General features: G+C 38.6%; 1 protein-coding gene across 6 annotated transcripts in view; it reads right to left on the bottom strand.

The window, feature by feature from the left end:
- The window catches only part of YAF2 (YY1 associated factor 2), a 66,558-nt gene extending 55,897 nt beyond the window's left edge, over nt 1-10,661 (bottom strand). For 4 of the 6 annotated variants that reach the window (XR_012078402.1, XR_012078404.1, XR_012078401.1 and 1 more), the window contains exons 1-3: nt 10,483-10,661; nt 9,919-10,044; nt 7,971-8,348 (exon numbers count right to left, since the gene is read on the bottom strand). Coding sequence is in view for 2 of the 6 variants with exons in the window: in XM_072972978.1 (XP_072829079.1) it covers nt 9,919-10,044; nt 10,483-10,508 (152 nt within the window). In the remaining 4 variants the exon portion in view is untranslated. The remainder of the gene's footprint in view (nt 1-7,970; nt 8,349-9,918; nt 10,045-10,482) is intronic. The other 2 variants (XM_072972978.1, XM_072972977.1) reach the window with 2 other exon arrangements.
- Between the last annotated feature and the right edge of the window lie 12,088 nt (nt 10,662-22,749).

Below are 22,749 nucleotides of genomic sequence, written 5' to 3'. Positions count from 1 at the left end.
GACAAAGAAATGCAAAGATATCCTGTGCTCTTGGATTAGAAGAATCAGTATTATCAAAATGGCTGTACTACCCAAATGCAATGCAACCCCCATCAGAATACTCACAGCATTCTTCACAGAACTAGAACAAATAATTTCAAAACTTCTATGGAACCACAAAAGATCCTGACTGCCAAAGCAATCTTTTGTAGGTCTTTTTTTTTCCTCTCTCTTTCTTTTGTTCTCTTTTCTTGTTTGATGACGAGAGAAGTTTCTTTAACATTTGTTGTAAAGCTGGTTACCTTGCTAAAATCTTTTATCAGCTCTAGTAGTTTATGTGTGGAGCTTTTAAGGTTTTCTACATACAGTATCATATCATCTGCATGTAGTGACAATTTTATCTCTTCTCTTCCAATTTGGATCCTTTTTCTTTCTTTTTCTCACCTGATTGCTGTGGCTAGGACTTTCAAGACTACGTTGAATAGAAGTGGTGACAGTGGGCATCCCTGTCTTATTCCTGATTTTAGTGGGAAGGCTTTCAGCTTTTCACCGCTGAGTATTATGCTGGCTGCGGGTCTGTCATAAATAACCTATATTATGTTGAAATATGTTCCCTCTATACCCACTTTGGTTAGAGTTTTTATCATAAATGGGTGTTGAATTTTTATCAAAGGCTTTTTCTGCATCTATTGAGATGATCATGTGATTTTTGCCCTTTCTCTTGTTGATGTGGTATATCATGTTGATGGATTTGCATATGTTGAACCATTCTTGTGTCCCTAGGATGAATTCAACTTGATCATGGTGTATGATCTTTTCTATGTGCTGTTGGATTTTGATTGCTAATATTATGTTGAGGAATTTTGCATATACGTTCATCAATGATATTGGCCTGTAATTTTCTTTTTTATTAGTGTCTTTGGCTGGTTTTGGTATCAGGGTGATGGTGGCTTCATAGAATGAGTTTGGGAGTACTCCCTCCTTTTTAATCTTTTGGAAAAATCTGAGAAGGATCAGTACGAATTCTTCTTTTTATGTTTGGAGAACACTCCCTCACACCATACACAAAAATAAACTCAAAATGGCCTAAAGACTTAAATATAAGACAAGACACAATAAACCTCTAAAGAAAACATTGGCAAAACATTCTCCGACATAAATCTTAGCAATGTTCTCCTAGGGCAGTCTACCCAGGTAATAGAAATAAAAGCAAAAATTAACAAATGGGACCTAATTAAACTTAGAAGCTTTTGCACAGCAAAGAAAACCATAAACAAAACAAAACAACAACCTACAGAATGGGAGAAAATATTTGCAAATGATGTGACTGACAAAGGTTTAATTTCCAGAATATATAAACATCTCATACAACTTAACAGCAAAAAAACAAACCCAATCCAGAAATGGGCAGAAGACCTAAACAAGCAATTCTCCAGTGAAGACATATAAATGGCCAACAGGCACATGAAAAAATGTTCAATATCACTAATTATCAGGAGAAATGCAAACCAAACTACAAACTACCTCATACCAGTCAGAATTGCCATCATTAAAAAGTCTACGAATGATAAATGCTGGAGAGGGTGTGGAGAAAAGGGAACCCTCCTACACTGCTTGATGGGAATGTAGTTTGGTGCAGCCATTAAGGAAAACATGGAGATTGTTCAAAACACTAAAAACAGACTTACCATATGTCCAGAAATCCCACTCCTGGGCATATATCTGGAGGGAACTCTAATTCAAAAAGACACATGCACCCCAATGTTCACAGCAGCACTATATACAATAACCAAGCCATGGAAACAACCTAAATGTCCATCGACAGATGAGTGGATAAAGAAGTTGTGTTGTATTTATACAATGGAATACTACTCTGCCATAAAAAAGAATAAAATAATGCCATTTGAAGCAACATAGATGGACCTAGAGATCATCATTCTAAGCAAAGTAAGAAAGAGAAAGAAAAATACCACATGATATCACTCATATGTGGAATCTAAAAAAAAAAAAAAGAAAAAGAGGACACTAATGAACTCATCTACAAAACAGAAACAGAATGCAGACAGAGTAAACAATTTTATGGTTACTGGGGGAAAGGGGGTGGGAAGGGATAAATTTGGGAATTTGAGGTTTGTGTATGTTAGCCACTACATACAAAAATAGATTTTGAAAAAGTTTCTTCTGCATAGCATAGGGAACTATATTCAATATCTTGTAATAACCTTTAATGAAAAAGAATATGAAAACAAATAGATGTATGTATATGCATGACTGGGACATTGCACTATACACTAGAAATTGACACATTGTAACTGACTGTACTTCAATTTTAAAAAAAGAGGAAATGCTGAAGTTAGTTGGAGATCACAATCAGAAGTATGAATAAAAGACACGAAGAAAGGCAGGTTTGAGATAGGCCTAGGAGAATGTCCCAGAGACTAGACACATGAGCTGGATCTTGAAGAATAAGAACTGAACAAGTCAGGCAAAAATAACAAATTCTAGAAAGGGATCAGTGACTAATCCTATTAGCCTGACTCTGGACAATTAGAAATAGTAAAGAAGCACAAGATGAGGGAAAATTCCATTTTTTAAAATTTCTGCCTAATTTCTATCATCTTGTGTCTGCCAACTTGTATAATTGATTTATCTTTAAAAGTAACAAGTTCAAAGATTAAAAACAATACTTTTACAATCATAAGAATTAGTTCCATTTTAATTATAATTAAATTTAACCCATTCCATTCATTTTAAATTCAGCAGAGTTCAAATGTAAAATCTGAATTCTAAACTATTTTTCAAGTTTAATAATCTCAAATACTACAAATCTTTATTTTATTTTTTGATAGGCCCTTGATATCAACTATACTAACTTTAAGTATCATGGAAAAGAGAACTGACAATTTAACTGAGGAATAAAATATATTTCATAATATACTACACTCTTCCATGACTTCAGTAGTTTACTTTAGTCAAGAAATAGTTCTCCTTTTCAGGATTACTATGTAAATTTCAAAAATCTGAATAAAAAGACCTAAATAGGAAGTTGTGAGATAAACATACAACTTTCCACTTATACCTTAAAAATGCAAAAGTATTCATGTACAGTATCATCCTTGAAATAATGCTAAAACATGAAGCTTGTATAATGTAATATGCTAATTTAAAAAAATGAGAAAGCAAAATGTTCCAAAACTGAGGAAAGTTAAATTTCCTCTTGTAAACATCCTTTTTAAGAATATGATAAGAATAAATAAAATATGGTAATAGAAATAAGACGTGCTAAGCTCTTTAAGTATGCTCTTATTTGGTCATCAAAATAAAAATACTATGTTATAAAAATACTATTTTCATGTTTAAAGATACATAAACTAAGACTCAGAATGACTCATCTCAGTTACTCATCTAACTGTAAAAACTTTTAATCAAGTAACATAAACAAAAATATAAAGCAAAATTGTGAAAAAAAATGCTGAAACAATTAATACATATCTACAAATTATGGACAAAATAGTCTGATAATACTTTTAGAAACATAGGCTTAAAATTTATTGGAAAAGCAATGGCAGGTATCAAACAGAAGTAGTCAAATGTAAGAGAACATTAATTTACCAGTCTGAATGCCCACATATTTCAGGTACTTTCCTAGCTTCTGGAGATACCAAAGTAAGACAGTCCCTCCCTGGGAGAGGAGACAAACCACCAGACATGATGGTCTTCTCTAGGAATAACTATACACACATACACATAGATAGACACACTGAATCAATAGGATAGTGGGGGTGGGTGTAAGGAGGGTTGTAAGAGACCCATCTGTCCAATAACTCGGGAGAAATGATATGAGCTTCTAAACTATAGCAACATAAATTGGAAAAAGGACAGATTCAAGAGACAATCCAAAGGGAGACTGGACATGAGAAAGAAGACAGTAAGTCAGGATCAAAGCCGAAAAAATGATAGTTATCAGCTCAGGTTCCAGAAAGTTTATGCCCCACACAAAATAAGGAACAGAGAGAAGCTAAGTTTGGATAGGCAGAACTTGATTTCAGAGATGTGCAAGGAAAACTAGGAAAAAAGAGTGTTAGAGACATCAAGGAAGGAGAATTTTGATTTTTTAAAAAGGCTACCAACATCAAATACGGCTGAGGGGACATGAAAGAAGACTGAGACTAGGTCCCTGAGTTTAACAACTAGGTCACTAGGTTATATCAGAGAGCTCGCCCCCAACAGGATAAAAGGATGGGAGAGAATGAATGTCTGCGGACGTAAACGTATCATATACAGAAACCTGAGCCGGTAAAACTCTACCCCAGTAGTACGTACGCTTTTTGGTCTCAGGATCTCTTTACATCTCAAAAGTTAACAGAGCTTTTGCTTCTGTAGGTCTTATTTATACCAAGAAAAAACAAATTACCAAATTGAAAATAAAAACTGAGAAAAAGTTTAAATATATTACTTTATTTAAAAATATATAAATAACATATATTTTATGAAGAAAATCTTCCATTTTCCAAAACAAAGATAATTTTGTGTGAAGAGTGGTAACCGTATATTTTTGCAAACCTCTACTATCCGGCTTAATAGAAGACATCTGGACTGTCATATCTACTCCAATTTGTTGCAATGTGTTGTTTTCGTTCAACAATACAAAGAAAACCTAGACTTCCACAAATATGTAGTTGAAAAAGAGAGGAGAATTCTAATAGCCTTTTCAGATAATTGTGGATATTCTTCTTTGATACTGCATAAAAACACAACAAGGAGTTGTTTCTTAAAAGTTAGTTGAATGCGAAATCTGAAACCACATCAACAAAGTTTACATAGTGTTCCCTTAAAATCCACTGGTTATTTTATACTTTGAATGAATTATCTATGGATGTTTTTGAAACATCATACACTTGTTATTGGGAAACAGTGCACTGAGTTATGCAGACCTTCCAAATATTGACAAACTTCATGATAAAATATTAAAAATTACATTCATTGATATAACCATCTGATCTCATTTTTAAAGTCCTGGGAAGCTCTTGATCTCACTGTGATGGTTCCAAGTCTTCAAAACCTCTGATTTTCACCTGACAGCTCAATTTTTATCATTGGCAACAAATACTATCAATTGTTTTCCCCAAAGTAACAGACTTAACTGTGTTTAATTTTGAGGCAGTATCTGCTAAAAACCCACATCTGAATAACCAGTTTGCCAGCAAATAAAAATATTTTATTTAAATAAAAATTAAAAATTCAAATAAAAATATTTGATGAAAAAAGCAGCCAGTTCTGCTCAAAACTCAAACAACTACAAAAAGGTCTCCCTCGAATCAACCACTTTACTTTGGAAAACAACAGGAGTGCTTTACTTGCACTTCCTGGTTCATCAGACAGATTATTAAAAGAGACACGAGACTTTGTACAGTCAGTCATTTTTACTGCTTCATCAAGAACATTCTTAAGTGAAACTGGCATTCTTTTTACTGCATGTGCATGCTGGTGAAGATTACGGTGAGTATCGAAATTGGTGCCACTGCTTTGATTTATGCTAAGGGGCCAGAAGTTGCACCAACCCTTGCCTCTGCACAGCCACCTCCACCTCAAGTGTCAACACAGTGAAAAAGGCAAATAACATCTTAGTATGATTACAAAAATAGTCTGCACCTTACAGACTCCCTAGAAGGGTCTCAGGGACCCTCAGGGCTGATCAAATCACACTTTGAAAACCACCACTCCGGACTATCCAAACATTAATTCACTTTGAAAATTTCTCCAGAAACAATGAACCCACGTGACTAATTCTAACCCAAGATGCAGAGACGAAAACCAACCAACCAACCGACCTCCTAGAATAAGGAGTCCCAGAACAGCCCCCACGTGGTGGCTGGAAAGGTTCCCCAGGCACGGCAGGCTCAGAATGTTGCATTTCTGACAAACGGATGGACTGACATGGTCTTTGACTTTTTCCCACATTCCCACAACGAGAGTCTAGGAAAACCTGTGCCAAGCCTCAAATTAGAAGACAGAAAGCAAGTATGACAAGAGAACAGTAACACTGAAAAGATTTTTATCTGATGATAACTGATTTCAAGGTTTCCTCAAAATGTGAATTTTATACCATTTACTCCCACTTACTCCATTTTATACAAGCTGTAATAATTCATTCTTTTTACCAACAGTCAGAGCCTAACCATAATACTGTGTTCAATCATAAACACTAGTTTTTCTAAATAAGAAAATTTCACCTCTTCAGCTCACATGTAAGTATCTACTAATACTACCTCACGTATAGAATTTGGTACAAAGTGTTTCTGAATCGACAGCAAAATCATAAAATTTTTACAGAAGGAACAAACATCTATTCGCTCAGCACTGCATGTCTAGTACCTAACTCAGCCCTTGTACAAAACATGTCCAATTAACACTGCTGAATGCTGAATGTTTAAGTGGTTAAAATGAGGTAAGAACCCAGGTCGCGAGACTCCTAGTAAAACATCAAGCACGCTTGCTAATATATGAAATCTTTCTCATCATCCTCTACAATAACATCTCTGAGAACCCTAAAGGAACTACTACAATTTACCCTGAGAAAATATACTACTACCTGTTACACTTGAAATTACATTTTTAAGCCTGCTCCAGACTAGGTGTTTTTATATTCTCATTTAAATCACAGTTCAAAACCAAAACAAACAGCATTATCATTTTCATTTTTAAATGTCTGCTTTCTGAATTAAGCATTTATTTACATTCTTATATGAAGAAGTGGCAGTAAGACACCAGTCTAACTCAATCTTCATACATTGATTGTACTACTCACACACTATACTAAATATTTTTCTCCAATGATTCAGAATGGTTCTTTATTTCTTAAAGTTTCTTAGGTTTATATCTGAGACACAATTGCTTTAAAAGAATTTGAAATATAAAAGATGAAGGAAACTGTGTAGCACCTTTGACAATAATTGTCACTGTAATTTTTTCTTTTTTACATCTTTCCTGTCGGTTTCACATTTATCATTCATTGATCCTGTCACAAAAGCACAATGTAGAAAACTTTCAGTACTTGAACTATCTAGTTATTTAGAGTCTGAATTTTTTCAAAGATTAATCAAATTTAAACTAATTAAGGCCAGCAAGTGCAAAACTGAAGTTCAGTCGTAGAAATGGCATACATTTAAAGAATATAATGTATCAATTCAGGAATTGAAGCTGCTTGAAACCGTATTTCATTCTGAAATACTGCTACAAATATAATCTCACTTCATTCCATACAGTTACTCTGCAGAAAAACATGACCTACCAGGGATATTGCCGATGAAAATGGTCTTCCGCTGCAATGTAAAGGATTTCAGCTAGATATTCTTTAAACAACAACAAAAAAAAAGTCAGGAAGACTTTAAAGGGAGACCATTTTTAAACCTTCAACTTCTGCGGAGGTTTAAAAAGAAAAGACTGTTCAAATGTCTGGGATGGCTTAGACTTGGCCTCACATTGGCGACTAAGACAGAATCAGTTCAAAGGTCATTCTGACCCAAGGGATTCAAGTTCCGTCTCTCTCGGTTATGCAAACAAGTTGTTAGCAAACTGCATCCTTCTGCTCTGCAGCTACCCAGTCCCTGCTTGGGTAATCGCCAACCTTATCCTTGAAATTACCCTCACTGCTAATTAACACGTCAGTCATAGAGAATTATTTCTTCCAACTGCTGAAACTTTTGCTTCTCAAGAGTGTTATGTGATCTTTTAATCCTGTTTTTCTAACATTACCAGGGAGGAAAATATTTTGTGGTGCAATCAATATCTGCCTTATTAACAATGCCCTGTTCCATTGTTCTACCCAAACGTGGATTCCACTCTGAATTTCGGAAACAGCGGGAGAAAAATAACAAGACAACAGAGAAATTAGAGCTCTTAGGTTTAACTTAGGGCCGAAATCAAAAGAGAAGAGACAATTCAGAGAGAGGAAGGAAGAAGCTGAGAGGGTCGTAGTGTAGAACACTTACTTTTAGGAACAGAGTGTCCCTTAGACTTCTGGTGAGTTGCCCAGAGCCTCTTCAGTTTCAATCCAAATGACAATGCTTCTCTGAGTCCTCCTCAAGTAATGTTTCCACCACTAAAAATTGGATCTATAAGAGCTCAGATGTACTGGTAAAAAATGTCAGGGGCCCCCACGTGGGCCTCAAGCCTCTTTTAAACTAGGCCCACTTCTCTGTCCTGGGCCAACTCCCCTGTGCACTATATTCCTTCTTCTTCCAGGTGCCAGGTATTCGGCCTGTTTCTCCTCTTCTGAGCTGCCACCACCTACTCTATTTCTCAGGGTTCCTCTAACCCCAAGACTGGCTGTGGAGTAGGACACCAGCTTCCCCCCTTCCTTGCTGTCCCTGCAAATAAACATATAGGCTCTTCTAGTTTCAGTATTTTTCTAATGGCTACAAGAAAATAGAGAAGGAACAACAAAAAGCAACAATATCGTACCAGATATTGATTACAGTAATTGTCTCCACGTTAAAGTTCCTGCCTCCCAAAAAATTTTTCTGAAAATTGCTTATTGAGCATTTTAAAAAGTACAAAGTACTAACATAGATATACAAATACAATCTAAACTAAATCCAATCTTATATAGACATAAAGATATAAAGATACTTTGCTTTTCAAAATACTTAAATCACGGGTCCAAAAATAGTTACCACATTCATTTTAGCAAATGGCACTTTTTTCTCTTTAGAATGTTCTGTTTCCTTGAATTTAGCAGATGTTTGAAAGTTTACTTTTTAAAGGACATCACGAAAATGTTCAAAGTAGTTTACCCAACGTAAATGGGAATTAATATACAAAAAGCATATTATGGTTTACAAAAAGAGGGATATGTCAAAAGCAGCTAGCCTCATTAAGCAAATCTTAAAAATTTCAGGCTATTGACAATCATTTCTATCTCTACATTTTAAAACATTTAATAAAATGCTATAAAATGGTGTTTTAAAATCTGGATATCTCATTTTTAGAAATCTAACTTCTACTGAATATACTACTGTAATATTAACATTGTATAGCCCTTTTAAAAAACATTATATCATATTAGTATACTTGTGATAATTTAGTTTCTAACAGACTTTAATCAAAATATATATGTCATCTAAATATTATGCTATAAATCACAGTAACTAAGTGCTGGCAGACTAAGCATGCTTCTGACTTTGAATTTCCCAAATGATTTTCTTTATCCACTTAATTCACTTAAGTGGTTTGTCTTTTTTTTTTAAAGACTGAGTTATCGTGCTGTAAGCTTACAATAAAAGACTGAAAGTAGGCAGAGATCATTTTATCTCATTTATACAGTCTAATGGATTGCCATTTAATCAAACTAAAGATATTCAGATACTTTCAGTAAAAATGTGTCCCTGTGACTGAGTTCCCCTCCAACTATTTACCTATAAAATATTAGATAATTAGAATAGAAACACTACACGGAACCCTAATCTGACCCTTCCACATGTCTGTATATAAAAGAAGCCTAATCTACTATGTATTCTATAATCAGATACTTTTTTGAGGACGAAATTAAATTACATCTTTTGCTCTTGAAGAGGGTTTCACGGTTTTTGATTCCTACACTAACACAACAATGCAGCCAACATTATTACATCCGGAGTGTGTGCTGGGGAGGGTGGGGGGGTGGCATTACACCCAGCGATACGAATTTAAAGCGCAGTAGCTAATGCCTCCCTTAAATAATGTAGTCTCTCCAGGCAGCGGAAAAACCTTACCGCCTCCTCAATTACCCATCACCGCAAACCATCGCTTGGGTTGCGACCAATCTGACCCAGTTCCTATCGCGGCCACCACCTCGCTCGCGCTCGGCCCGCCAGGTCCGCTAGTGTCACGGGAGGGGCGGCCGCCGCAGGGGCGTCCTCGGCGCCGCGACCCGGTCGGCGGGGCAGGCCCGGGACTCACCGGGTGGAGGTGCCCTTCCGCACATCGCACATCATGCACTTGAAGGCCTCGGCGCTGTTCCGGAAGGTGCAGACGCTACAATCCCAGTAACCCTCATCCGAGGACGGCTTCGACTGCCGCTTCGGCCTGCAGGACACAACCCGGACACGACGCGGCGCGTGGTCACCAGCAGGCCGCGCCCGGGCCCTGCGGCCGCCCCCGCCCCGCCCCCCGCCCCAATTCCGCGACCCCCGCCCCGCCGGCCCCCGGCGCGCCAGGCTCCGGCCCGGAGGGGGAGGGGAGCCAGGAAGACGGGGGCGCGAGCGCGGCCGAAGCCGCCAGCGCAGCCGCCGCCGCCGCCGCCGCCCTGACACCCCGGGCCGCCGCTCCGGCCGCCGCCATCGCGGCTCCATTGTGGGGCGGCCGGCGCCGGCCCCTCACGCGGCAGCGCTCGCGCAGCGGCGGCGCTGCCCCCGTTCTCGCCCCGCTGCCCGGGCGGCGAGGAGGCGGCCGGCCGAAGCCCGGCAAGAGGGCCCCGCCGCCGGCGCGGACCGGGCCCGGGGCCCGGGGCCCGGGCGCCGTTACCTGGTGGGGCTCTTCTTGTCTCCCATGGCTTGGCTAGGGACGCACGCCGAGAGTCGCCGCGGCGGCCGCTCTGTTTGTCAATAAGGAAGATAATAAGCCGGGCGGAAGCGGGCGGGGGAGGAGGGAGGGCGGGGGCGGGGAAGGCCGCACCGCCGAGCTCGGGAGCCGCCGCCGGAGCCCACGCAGCCTCCAGCTGTCGGGGAAACTCCTGCCCGGGCCACGTGACCCGCGCCCGCCAACCAGCGGCCGCGCCGGAGACTTCAAACGCGGCCAGCGCGGCCCAGCACTCGCGGCGAGTTCGCGGGCGGCGGCGTGCGGGTGGCCGCTCCGGGCCCCTCTGGCGGGGCGCGCTCCGTCCTCCCGCACCAGGTCTAGTCCGAGGTGGAGCCGGCCTTCCGAGGTCAGCCCAGCTCCGGACCCGAGCGCGCGGCCGCGGTCGCCAGGTAGAGCTGCTTTCCGGGCCTGGGCGGTCCCTGGCTCCTCAGCCCCAGCCCGAAGGACACCGGGGCGAAGGCGGGAGCCACCAGTGAGCGCCATTGCCCGGTGCCTTACGCCACTGGTCTGGTTTGGCGCACACGGATGCTCTGCCACGTCGGAATTGTCGCCCTTATTTTGGAGGAAACGAAACCGAGGCTCCGGAGAGGTTAGGTGACTTCCTTTATATTGCATAATTAGAAAATGACAAAGCCAGGAATCTAACCCTCGTTTCATTCCAAATGCGGTCTTCTCGCCTCCCAGGCCTCTACAGTAGTTGCTTTAAAAACAAAAAGACACTCATAAGACCTATTTCCCTCCCCCGCCCCACCCCCGTAATAACGAGTTTGCATGTGCCCTGAACGCTGTTAGGAAAAGAACACTTTTCTCCCAGATCTCGTTACCTCAACATACTGGATGCTCTCATATTGTACTAGACTCTAGCGACAGCCATCTAACTGGTCTCTGAAGCTCCAGCCCCACCTCCCGAACCTGTTCGGTGGTTCACAACCAGGTTGATAATAAAATGCTGGTAACATTATGTCACCACACTAATCAAGAACTTTGCTAAGACTCTCAGACTTCTTGGCCCGGCGTTCAAGGAATAGCACACTTTCTCCCTACTTCCTCAATCCACTGCCCATTAGAAGAGCTGCCTCCTGCCAAACTGTAAATGAAATTCATTCCCAAACCCTTCCTTGATACATACACATGGCTCACTTATGTATGAAAATACTTCCCCTTTGTCTCTGTGCTGTTTCAATTCCTGTAAAACAATAGTCATATACCTAAAAGGGTCTTAAGGTACTAGAAAACAAATAGAACAATTCGAAGTACTGGGTTCTCAGCCTGCTTTCTCGGTTCCGTAACTGATCGACCATGGAAGTTGTCCTTAGTTTCTGTAATTCTCAACTGCTTCATCTGCAAAATGGGCATCTATATTTACGAGAGTGCACGATTAATAATAAAATAACACTTTTTAGCGCTATGTGCTGGCACTTTGTAAATCTCTCTACACAAATGCATATTTTAAAGCGCTTTAAGTGCCCTGCAAATGTTCTCATCAATTAGCCTATCCCTCTATTTGAAAGACAAGGAATTTAGAGACCGGGTTAAATGGTTTTTCTTTAACAGGCCTGGATTAGAGCTCAGGTATCCTGTCAGTCTTTCACCAAGCCATAGTTTTTTTTTAAAATTACAGTTCATTTACAATATTGTATTAGTTTCAGGCGTACAGCATAATGACTCAGTATTTTTGCAGCTTATACTCCATTATAAATTATTACAAAATAATGGCTATAACTCCCTGTGCTATCTATCTATCTGTCTATAGCTTATATCTACTTTATACACAGTAGTTTATATCTGTTAGTCCCATATACCTAATTTGTCTCTCCCCGCTTCTCCCATTTGGTAACCACAAGTTTGTTTTTTAAAACTATAAGTCGGTTTCTGTCATCAAGCCATGCTTTCTGATTAACCAAATCAGATTTACAGCGGTTTCTGAACTCATTGCACCATCTGTATTTTTTTTTTTTGCAAGCATCACTTCTTATGACTCAGACCTTGATTTCAGAAACCCAGAAACCGTGAGGAATATGACAGAGCAAAGCATACGAGAGAGGAAATCTTAGGCCTGGTCTTCAGTCTCTCAGTAATGCAATGGGTAAATTTAGGTAAGTCGCTTCTCTTTTTTCCATCTGTAAAATAAAGGAGTTAGAACTATTATCTCAATTCAAGTCCCTTCCAAGTCTAAGGCAGTGTGGTGTTTTTAAACTCGTCATCTGTATGGATTATCAAGGAGATTAACAAAAACTGGTCTACTTGCAAAAGTGATCGCAGCAAAGTATTTTCCAATCAAATCCAAAAAAAGAAAAAAAGCAAATTGAGCACTCTAAAAACCCCCAGTGCTGCAAATCCCGTTTCACTAGAGCATAACGTCCACCCGCAGAAAGTAAGCTCCATCTCTGGGTCATAAACTCAAGAAGGGCAGGAACTTTTATTTGTTGTCTTCATCACTGCATCTCCAGCCCCTAGAATAGTTTGACACATAACAGTCAATAAATATTCTAAGAATGAATACATTCACCTGTGTCTCTATTCTACAACAAAGTATTTTTTCATACCAGATTTACAGCCTGTTAAGCCTATTGCGTGCGGTGGATTGTCAGTCAGTGCTGAAATTTACAACAACCCTTCAAACTGTACTTTACAACTCTGCAAAGTAGTCCTTGGAGGAGAACCAGAAACCCATTTTCTGCGGAGTACCAAAGCACATGCCCTTGCACTGTACCAGCTGCCTGCCACTTATTGGTGCTTCTCTGGGAAAAACCCCTTCCTGAACTAGACTTCCATGGAGATAGTAATACAGGAGATACTTCTCCCACATCACCACAAAAGTCACACCTTTTTCCTAAAGTGTTTCCTACGTGTCTGGAAGAGTGGCTGGTGAGGAAGAGAAAGGTCCTTGCCACTACAGGAATGCAGGTTCTTACTCATCCAGGTGTCACTTCAGTACATTAACAGAGTTCATATCTCAGTACTCGAGACATACAAATCACTAGGGTCACTTGTAAAATGACACAAGCAGTTTAACAATGTAACAGTAAGTTATTGAAGTTTTCTAATGATATACCTTTGAAAAATTAAAATAATCCCCAGGCCACTGATAGAAGAATGTTCATTTCCATTCTGATATGCTTCCTAGAATGACAGAGCCTGGAGAAGTTACTGAATCTGTGCGTGGAATCCTGTACACAGGATTCTGTTCTCTGTGGAGGTGGAGAAAAAGATTGAGTGCACCTGTCTTAGATCAAGAACCTGACATTGGGCTGCAAACTGCACGATTCCAACCAAATGACATTCTGGAAAAGGCACAGCTAGAGAAACAATGGAAAGATCGTGGTTTCCAGGGGCTTGGGGAGAGGGAGAAAGAGAGGAATGAACAGATGGAACACAGGGATTTTTAGGGCCATGAAGTTATTCTGTATGATACTATATTGGTGGCTACATGTCATTATGCATTTGTCAAAGCCCATAGAATGTACAACATCAAGAGTGAACCCTAATGTAATGTGTAGACTTTGGTTAATAATAATGTGTCCATGTTAGTTCATCGATTATACCAAATATGCCACCCTTATGAGGGATATTGAGAGTAGGGGAGTATATATGTGTGGGTGGGGAGGGCTATGTGCAAACTCTCTGTATTTTCTGCTCAATTCTAGTGTGACCTGAAACTGCTCTAAAAAAATAAAGTCTATTAATAATAATAAAAAAGAACAAAAAAAAAAAAAGAAAGAAACTGACCTTGGATCCCAGAAACCCCAGGCTATTCTGATTAGTCCTGAATTTACATCAAGGCAAACACAACAGCAATAAAAACTATGTATTAAAGTTTTGTATATAGTTACTATGCAACAGGAGCTAATGCCTGAAATGAGGAGTAGCCTCCTTTTTATCAACTGGAATTTGAGGGGCAAAGTGCTATAAATGAGGCAGAAATAAGCTACAAAGCCTTCCCTGAGAGAACTCAAAATAAAGTATAACATTAATGAGCCATAGTTGTAAAACTAATCACATTTTAAAAGGTTGTTTGGTTTTTGTTTAGTTGGTCATGTTTTGTTTTTGCAAAATGGAAATCCTTTTACTGATTTTTGTTGGCATAGAAATTACATGTTACCAATTGCATTGGCTTGTGGGGTGCCAAAACAAAATAACACAAACTGGGTGGCTTCAACAACAGAGATTTATTTTCTCACAATTCTGGAGGCTAGAGGTCCAAGATGAAGACGTCAGCAGGGTTGGTTTCTTCTGGGTCCTCTCTCCCTGGCTTATAGTTCACCACCTTTTCTCTCTGTCTTCGTATGGTCTTCCCTCTGTGTGTGTCTGTGTCCTAACCTCATCTTCTTGCAATGGCATCCGTCTTACCGGAGTAGGGTCTAACCTAAGGCCCTCATTTTATCTTAATTATCTCTTTGAAGATCCTGTCTCCAAAGACAGTAACATTTTGTGGTGCTAAGGGTTAGTACTTCAAAGTGAATTAAGAAGGGCACAAAATTTACCCTGTAACACCAGTGAAAAAGTTTAGCAGAGATTTTTTTTTGCTTTTTTTAAAAAATTTTTTTATTTTTATTTTAGCAGAGATGTTTTGAATTAACATATCCAGCACTTTTCTTGAAACACTGCTGGAACAGGTTCACAATCCTCATCTGAAATCCTTAAGGCTGGATCATGTTTCATAGGTAAGACATTTGGGATTTTGAAAAGGCAGTATGGCATGAATACCGCATAACTACCTAAGACTCCATGTGGGTTCTGAAGTAGTGAGCTACCATCAGAGGTGTTAATATTTCTGCAGAACATGTACATATTCACACTAAGTGGAATAATAAATTCCGTAAATCACCTCTCATTAGTTCCACCTAGATTTTACTGCTAAATGATTTCAGATCAGGTAACATGTGAAAATGCTTTCAATTTTCAGTGCTTTTTGGATTACAGAATTGTGGACAAAGGATTGTGGATCTGTAAGAATTTGAAGGTGAATTCAGATTGAAAAGGTGACCGAAACTTTCATTCTTGAATGCTCAGTGGTCCTGCTTTGAGTTGGTTGCTGAAATTTTGCACTGATTTTTACTTTGGACATTGAAGTACTGACAGGTGCTCTCAGGAATACCCTGGGGTGAAGCCATAATCCTTCCTACCGTCACAGTGTATCAGCAACCCAATTTTCCTTTTGTAATCAGGATCTATCTCCCCATCCGAAAAAAAAAAAAAAGCTGTTATTTATCTGTTGGTTCAGTAGCATGTGGAGCACTAAATATCCAATTGGCAATTTCATCTTCCAGTTCAGTAGAAGAACCAGTGTTGAGGCCCCTGATGGAAGCGTTCCTATGCCACGAACCAAGGTCTCCAGAGGACTTTGATGTTATAGGGATGGGAGACACAAATTCTGCCATCAGGCTTTTAGGTATACTAATGAGAAGAGCCACTCCCATCTTTTTATTCCTCTATTCATTCTGGCTGTGGGAAAGACAGCACCACATACTGGTCTCTGATTCAAAGCATATACTGTTTTAAGACGATAGAACCAAGTTCTTTCCGGATGTTGTCTTTAAACCGACTGAAACTTGAGTAAGGCTTGCCACTGTTCCACTAGGCCAAGTGCTTCTGGGTGATGAACGATGCGGTGAGAACAGTGAATTTTGTGAACGTGAACCCACTGCTGCGTTTCTTGTACTCTGAAATTAGATCCTTAATTAGAAGCAGTGTTGTGCAGAATATAAGGAAAATTAATAAGGTGTTTTGTGAGTCCATGAATGATGGTACCAGCAGAAACATTATAAGCAGGTATATCCCAAATATATATCTATTCCAGCAAAAAGATCTCTGTCCTCTCTCCCATGAGGGAAGTAGTCCAATAGAATCAGCCAGCCAGCAGGTAGCTAGCTGGCTTGTCCCTCCAAGAAAGGGTGCCAAATAGATGACCCAGTGTTGGTCTGTGCTGTTGGCTAGTTAGGCCCTTGGCAGTGGCAATGTAGCAAGGCTACAGGGTCAGCCTGGTGAGCAGACAATATTGTTAAGCCCATGCAAAGCCTCCATTCCAGACACGTGTCCACTTTGCACGTGGATCCACTGAGAAAGCACTACCCTGGCTGGGGACAGTGGCTGACAGACATCAAGAGAGCATCATTTTGTCCACCTGCTTGTTGAACGTCTCCTTTCCAAATGATGCCCTCTGGTGAGTATTTTCATAGAACATGAGTATCTTTATACCCTGTGCCTGTTATGAGAAATCCATTCGCATACCTCTTCCCCAGACCTTCTTGTGTCAGTCTTCCAATCTTGTCTTCTCCAAGACCCTGACAGTCTGATCCAAATGTTAGCCAGTGCCCATGAATCACTGCAGATCCATACTTCTGATCATGTTGTACTCCAGAAAAGATGGACAATCAAATGTGTTACTCTAAATTATGCTCATTAGAAGAACTTCCCTCCATCACTGCTCTTCCGAGCCACCTCTCCACTGAAACTGTGATGGTACAACTGCCTGCCTCTCCTTGGTGCCCGTATATAATGAAGAACCATTTCATTTGTAAACCAGTCCTGGAGTTTTTCCTCCTCAGTGAACCAGTTATAAGAAACTCCTTATGAGGTCATAAGTATCAATTGAAGGAGAGAAAGAGTCACTATTGAAGGACTCTTCATGCAATTGCTTGTTTTCCATTTTTGCTCAAATCCAGTATCTTGTATACCGTTTCCACTTGATGGCCGAGTGCTGCCAAGCACACCTAACTACACGGCTTGGTGGTCCAAATAGCACTCATTTTGTAAAAGGAAGCTCAGTTAGTATGGTCACTTGATGTCCCATGGTTAGACGTTCAGTCTCTATTTGTGACTAAATAGCAAGAGAGGAGCTCTTTCTGAAAAAGGAGAACACTATGAAGATGAAAACATGGGTTTTCTCCAAAGCCTTAAAGGTCTGCACTGTGATTTCCCTTTAGTACAAATATCTGCTTACTACGTAATAGAATATTTTATATGTAAGGCTATTTGAGCATTCATTGTTACAGTTTTTTAATCAATTTTGTTATTAAAAATGCATTCTTTGAGTTGCTGGTCTTCAATATTCTGTTTTGGTTTCTATTATTCTCATTATTTAATGTTCATTTTTCCTCAGTTTCCTGTTGTGTTTTTTCCTTATATTTTCCATCTTTCGTTTTCTGCAGATATTTCCTTTTCAATTGATCATTTCCAAGTTTTCCTCTTTTCTCCTAGTTTTCTACTTGACACACTTATTTTCTTCTTTTTAGGTTTTAACTCTACTTTTTTTCTCTGTACTTTCTTATTAATTCTGTTTCATTTCCATTGTTCCCATCCCATTGGTTCTTATTAAAGACTTTTTAAGTTTTTAACACATGCCCCTGGGATAAGTTTTTATATTTATCCTTGGAGAGCTTATAAAGATTCAGTGGAAAAACTTACAGCCTATGAGAATATTTAATATAATATGGTTGGATTAGTTGCGGAGAAGGTCGTGAGTTTGGTAGTCCTAGATACTAGAGGGTTCAAAACCTTTGTAGTCTTTGTTCACTACATCATACTGCATCACTAACTCTGTCGGGTGCCCTGACACATCTACATCTTTAATATTAAAGGAATGCAAGGGAAGCAACCCCACGTGCGTGCCCGATAGCCAAGTAAGTTAATGGTGTTATATTTATTATAAAATGGAGCATGTTAATAAACTCCACAGTTGTAAAGATTTCATTCCCAGTCATATATTAAGTGATTTTATAAACTTCCAAACAAAATATAAATACTCTGGCTATGCTCAGAGCCCCTAGGAAAGTCAAATATATTTTTAACATTTTTATATTAACATGTTTGACCCACAGAAAATCTATCGTAACATATCTGAAAATTTTATAAATACCCAAAGTCTTTCTGCCAATAGCACAAACAAAACTGTAACATCAAATTTCTCACTAGTGAAAGTAATATTTCCCTGAGACATAATCTTGGAGACATGTTTGGGGGAAATTTCAATCTGCTGTCATATATATCTTTGTAGAAAAGTGATTGAACTAGCATGTTTTTGCAGTAATATAAAGAAAGCTCTGACAATTCCTACAGGGATTTCTTGTGGCAAACACATTGCCATTTATTTTATTTATCTATTTTCTATTGAAGTATAGTCAATTTACAACATGTCAATATATGTTGTACAGTGTAATGTTTCAGTCATACATATGTATACATATATTCATTTTCATATTCTTTTTCATTATAGGTTACTACAAGATATTGAATATAGCTCCCTGTGTTATACAGAAGAAACTTGTTTATCTACCCATTGCCATTTAAATAATACATTTCATTAGTATATTCTCAAAACAAACACATCTTATATCAGTAATATACTTATGTAATATATTTTACATGATATTTATTGCTTGACATTTTTCAGGTTAAATACATTTTTAATTTTTAATATAAATAAATTTTGGCAGTAAGCAAAACAAAACTGTTTGCTTAACCAATGTTTGATGGTATTATATGTAGCCAGGTTGCTTGTATTCAAATTCTCACTCCAAAATTTACTAGCTGTTACCTTTGGCAAATTACCTAACCTGGGCCTCAGCTTTCACGTCTGTGAAATGGGGCTAATAATATTATTTATTTATTTATTTATGGGATTGTTATGCAGATTAAACAAGTCGATATATGTAAAGCCCTTAGAAATCATGCTGTTTTTCTGAGGTAGCTCAATGGATTGACTAGAACTGGACTAACAGTTGCTAATCCCAGCTCTGTACACAGTAAACTCTATATAAACGTTTGCTTTTATCAGCAGCCCTGATTTACCCTGAATGCCAGGGAGACTTGAAAGCTCTAACAACTTAGTGGAATTTTTTAGATAGTCCATCCCCTCCCTGGACCCACTGAATATGTGGTAGCCAGGCCAACCATCAGGCTTTCTTCTGTTCAAGGTTTCCTGTGCTCATCCAGGCAACTAGAAGTTTACAGATAATCATAACATTTATCTTTTAGATTAAAGCAACAAGGAGAGAGGTATAGAGTCAGCTGAAGGTTGTAACATAATTGAGCTAGTTTTGGATTTCCCACTCTGGAACTATTTTATATCTTAAGTATTTTTTGTATCTGAATATATGTGAAAGTATTTATCATTTAGCTTCTCCACTCCTCAATTTTCACACTTACAAAATGAGATAATTGTGCGTGGAAATCTCATGTCCCTTTCATGTATAAAACTGAAAAATTCTAGCACTCTATCCATATGATGTGGTCTGAGAGAGAGAAAGATGGAATCTCAGCTGCTATTTGAATCAAGTCCATTGATAATACAACTCACTTTTGGTGGCAGCTGCCTGAACTGTGGATGCCTACAAATCCTATAATTTCTTATTATTATGGAGAAAAAGTACCCAAGTTAATTGGAATGTTTATAATGATACGTATCTCTATGACTAAATTGCCATACAACTCCTGAACTATTTTTAAATAATAGAATCTTATAGGTTTGAACATTTCTAAAATCCTTAATCCAAGCATAAATTTTAATGAGGAAAATGAGGAAATATATATATATTTATATGTAAAGGTTCTTCACACAGTGAATACATTTTACAAACACTAGGTGTGATCATTCGTAAAACCCAATCTGATCTTATTTTAACAGAAGAACATGATAACAGTTTACGGAGACACAAACCTCTGGTTATTTAGCAAGCATGTAGAAATCCTTGGTTCTAAACTGACATCAAAGCACTTTCATGTGAGAAGATGTCCAAGTAAGATTTCATGTACATGAAGTCATGCCAGTTGCCGGGAGGATAAGCAGCTTTACTTTGATGGTTTTGAGTTTCCACATTTGCTTTCGGCTCCTTTGCTAGAGATATACATTGCACCCTCCACCCCTAGATAAATTTCTCTGATGTTTTTAACAGCAAGGCATTTTCCCTCACTGCCTTTTTAGTTTTATCAGATAGTAGAATGAGTAATTTGTTGGCAAAATTTGTTCATCTATTATTATGGCTCTTAGTATGTCATGTAGTGCTTATTCTGTAGTGTTCTTTAAAATATGGCTTAGGTTTATCATAGTAATATGATAGTCCATTTACCAACTCATTTTTTAAAGACAATTTTTGGTGCTCAATACTGCAGATCAGTTTATCGTTACCATGCCTGGTGTAATGTTGACATTAGCACATCTCTTCACATGCTGTGCAGTATCTGTCTTGCTTTTTTTTTATATTTCCTAATCATATATTCATTCTTTCAGTAATCGCCTCAATAGATCTACAGGATTCCTTTTTCTGCAAGCTTTATTGAGTCATAATTGACATACAGCTCTGTGTAAGTTTAAGGTATAGCGCCAAATGATATGACTGACTTACATCATGAAATAATTACCACAATAAATTTAGTGAACATGCATCATCTCATATGGATATACATTAAATAAAGAGAAAAAAACTTTTTCCTTGTGATGAGAACTCTTAGGATTTACTTTCTTAATAACTTTAAATAATAACTATTGGTACAGCAGTTTTAATTATATTTATCACATTGTAGGTTACATTCCTAGTACTTGTTTATCTTGTAGCTAGGTGTTTGTACCTTTTGACCACCTTCGTCCAAGCACCCCACCTCTTGTAACCACAAATCTGATTTTTTTTCTGTGAGTTTGTTCGTTTGTTTTAGGAGTATAATTGACCTACAACTCTGTGTTAGTTCCAGTACACAGCATAGTGATTCGCTATATCTGTACATTTCAAAAGGATCACCACTGTAAGTCTAGTTACCATCTGTCACCGTACACAGACATTACATGGTTATTCACTACATTCCCCACACTGTGCATTCCCCATACCTGTGACTCATTCATTTTGTAGCTGATAGTTTGTATCTCTTAATCTCCCACCTATGTCTCTCCTCCCTCCACCACCCTCCTCCCTGGAAACCACCTGTTTGTTCTCTGGGTCGATGAGTCTGTTTCTGTTTAGGTATGTTTGTTTATTCACTTGTTTTGTTTTTTAGACTTCACATGTAAGTGAAATCATACAGTATTTTTCTTTCTCTGTCTGACTTATTTCACTTAGCATAATATCCTCTAGGTCCATCCATGTTGTCACAAATGGTAAGTTTTTTATGGCTGAGTAGTATTCCCTTGTATATATATGTGTGTGTGTATATATATATATACCACATCTTCTTTATCCATTCATCTGTTGGTAGGCACTTAGGTTGCTTCCATACCTGTACTGTAAATAGTGTTGCTATGAATACTGGGATGCATATATCTTTTCTAATTAGTGTTTTTGTTTTCTCTGGATAAATACTCAGGTATGAAGTTGCTGGATCTTATGTTAGTTCTATTTTTACTGTTTTGAGGACTCTCCATACTGTTTTGCGTAGTGGCTGCACCAATTTACATTCCCATCAACAGTGCACAAGGGTTCCCTTTTCTCCACATCCTCGCCAACACTTGTTACTTGTCTTTTTTATGATAGCCATTCTTACAGGTGTGGGGTGATAACTCACTGTGGTTTTGATTTGCATTTCTCTGATGATGAGTGATGTTGAGCATCTTTTCATGTGTCTGTTGGCCATCTGTATGTCTTCATTGGAAAGATGTCTATTCATGTCCTCTAACCATTTTTCAATCAGGTTTTTTTTTTTGACTTTTTATTGTTGTTTTTTGAGTTGTAGGAGTTCTTTGTCTATTTTGGATATTAGCCCCTTATTGGATATATCATATGCAAATATCTTCTCTCATTTAGTAAGTGGCCTGTTTTGTGGATACTTTCCTTCACTGTGCAAAAGCTTCTTATTTTGTTGTAGCCCCATTTGTTTATTTTTGCTTTTGTTTCCCTTGCCCGAGGAGACATAACCAAAGAAATATTACTAAGACCAATGTCAAAGGGCATACTGCACATGTTTTCTTCTAGAAGTCTTACGGTTTTGGGTCTTACATTTAAGTCTCTAACCTATTTTGAGTTAATTTTTGTGTACGGTATGATAAAGTAGTCCAGACTGATTCTTTTGCATGTACCTATCCAGTTTTCCCAACACCGCTTACTAAATCGGCTGTCTCTTCTCCATTGGGTGTTCTTGCCCCTTTGTCATAGATTAATTGCCCATGTAAGTGTGGTTTCATTTCTGGGCTCACTGCTCTATTCCATTGATCTATGTGTTTGCTTTTGTGCCAGCACCATACTATTTTGATTACTGTAGCCTTGTAGTATATTTTGAAATCAGGGAGCA

The sequence above is a fragment of the Vicugna pacos genome, chromosome 12, assembly GCF_048564905.1.
Source record: "Vicugna pacos chromosome 12, VicPac4, whole genome shotgun sequence".
Lineage (NCBI taxonomy): Eukaryota > Metazoa > Chordata > Mammalia > Artiodactyla > Camelidae > Vicugna > Vicugna pacos.
The sequence above is the reverse complement of the archived record's forward strand: the minus strand, read 5'-3'. Positions and strand labels throughout refer to the sequence as shown.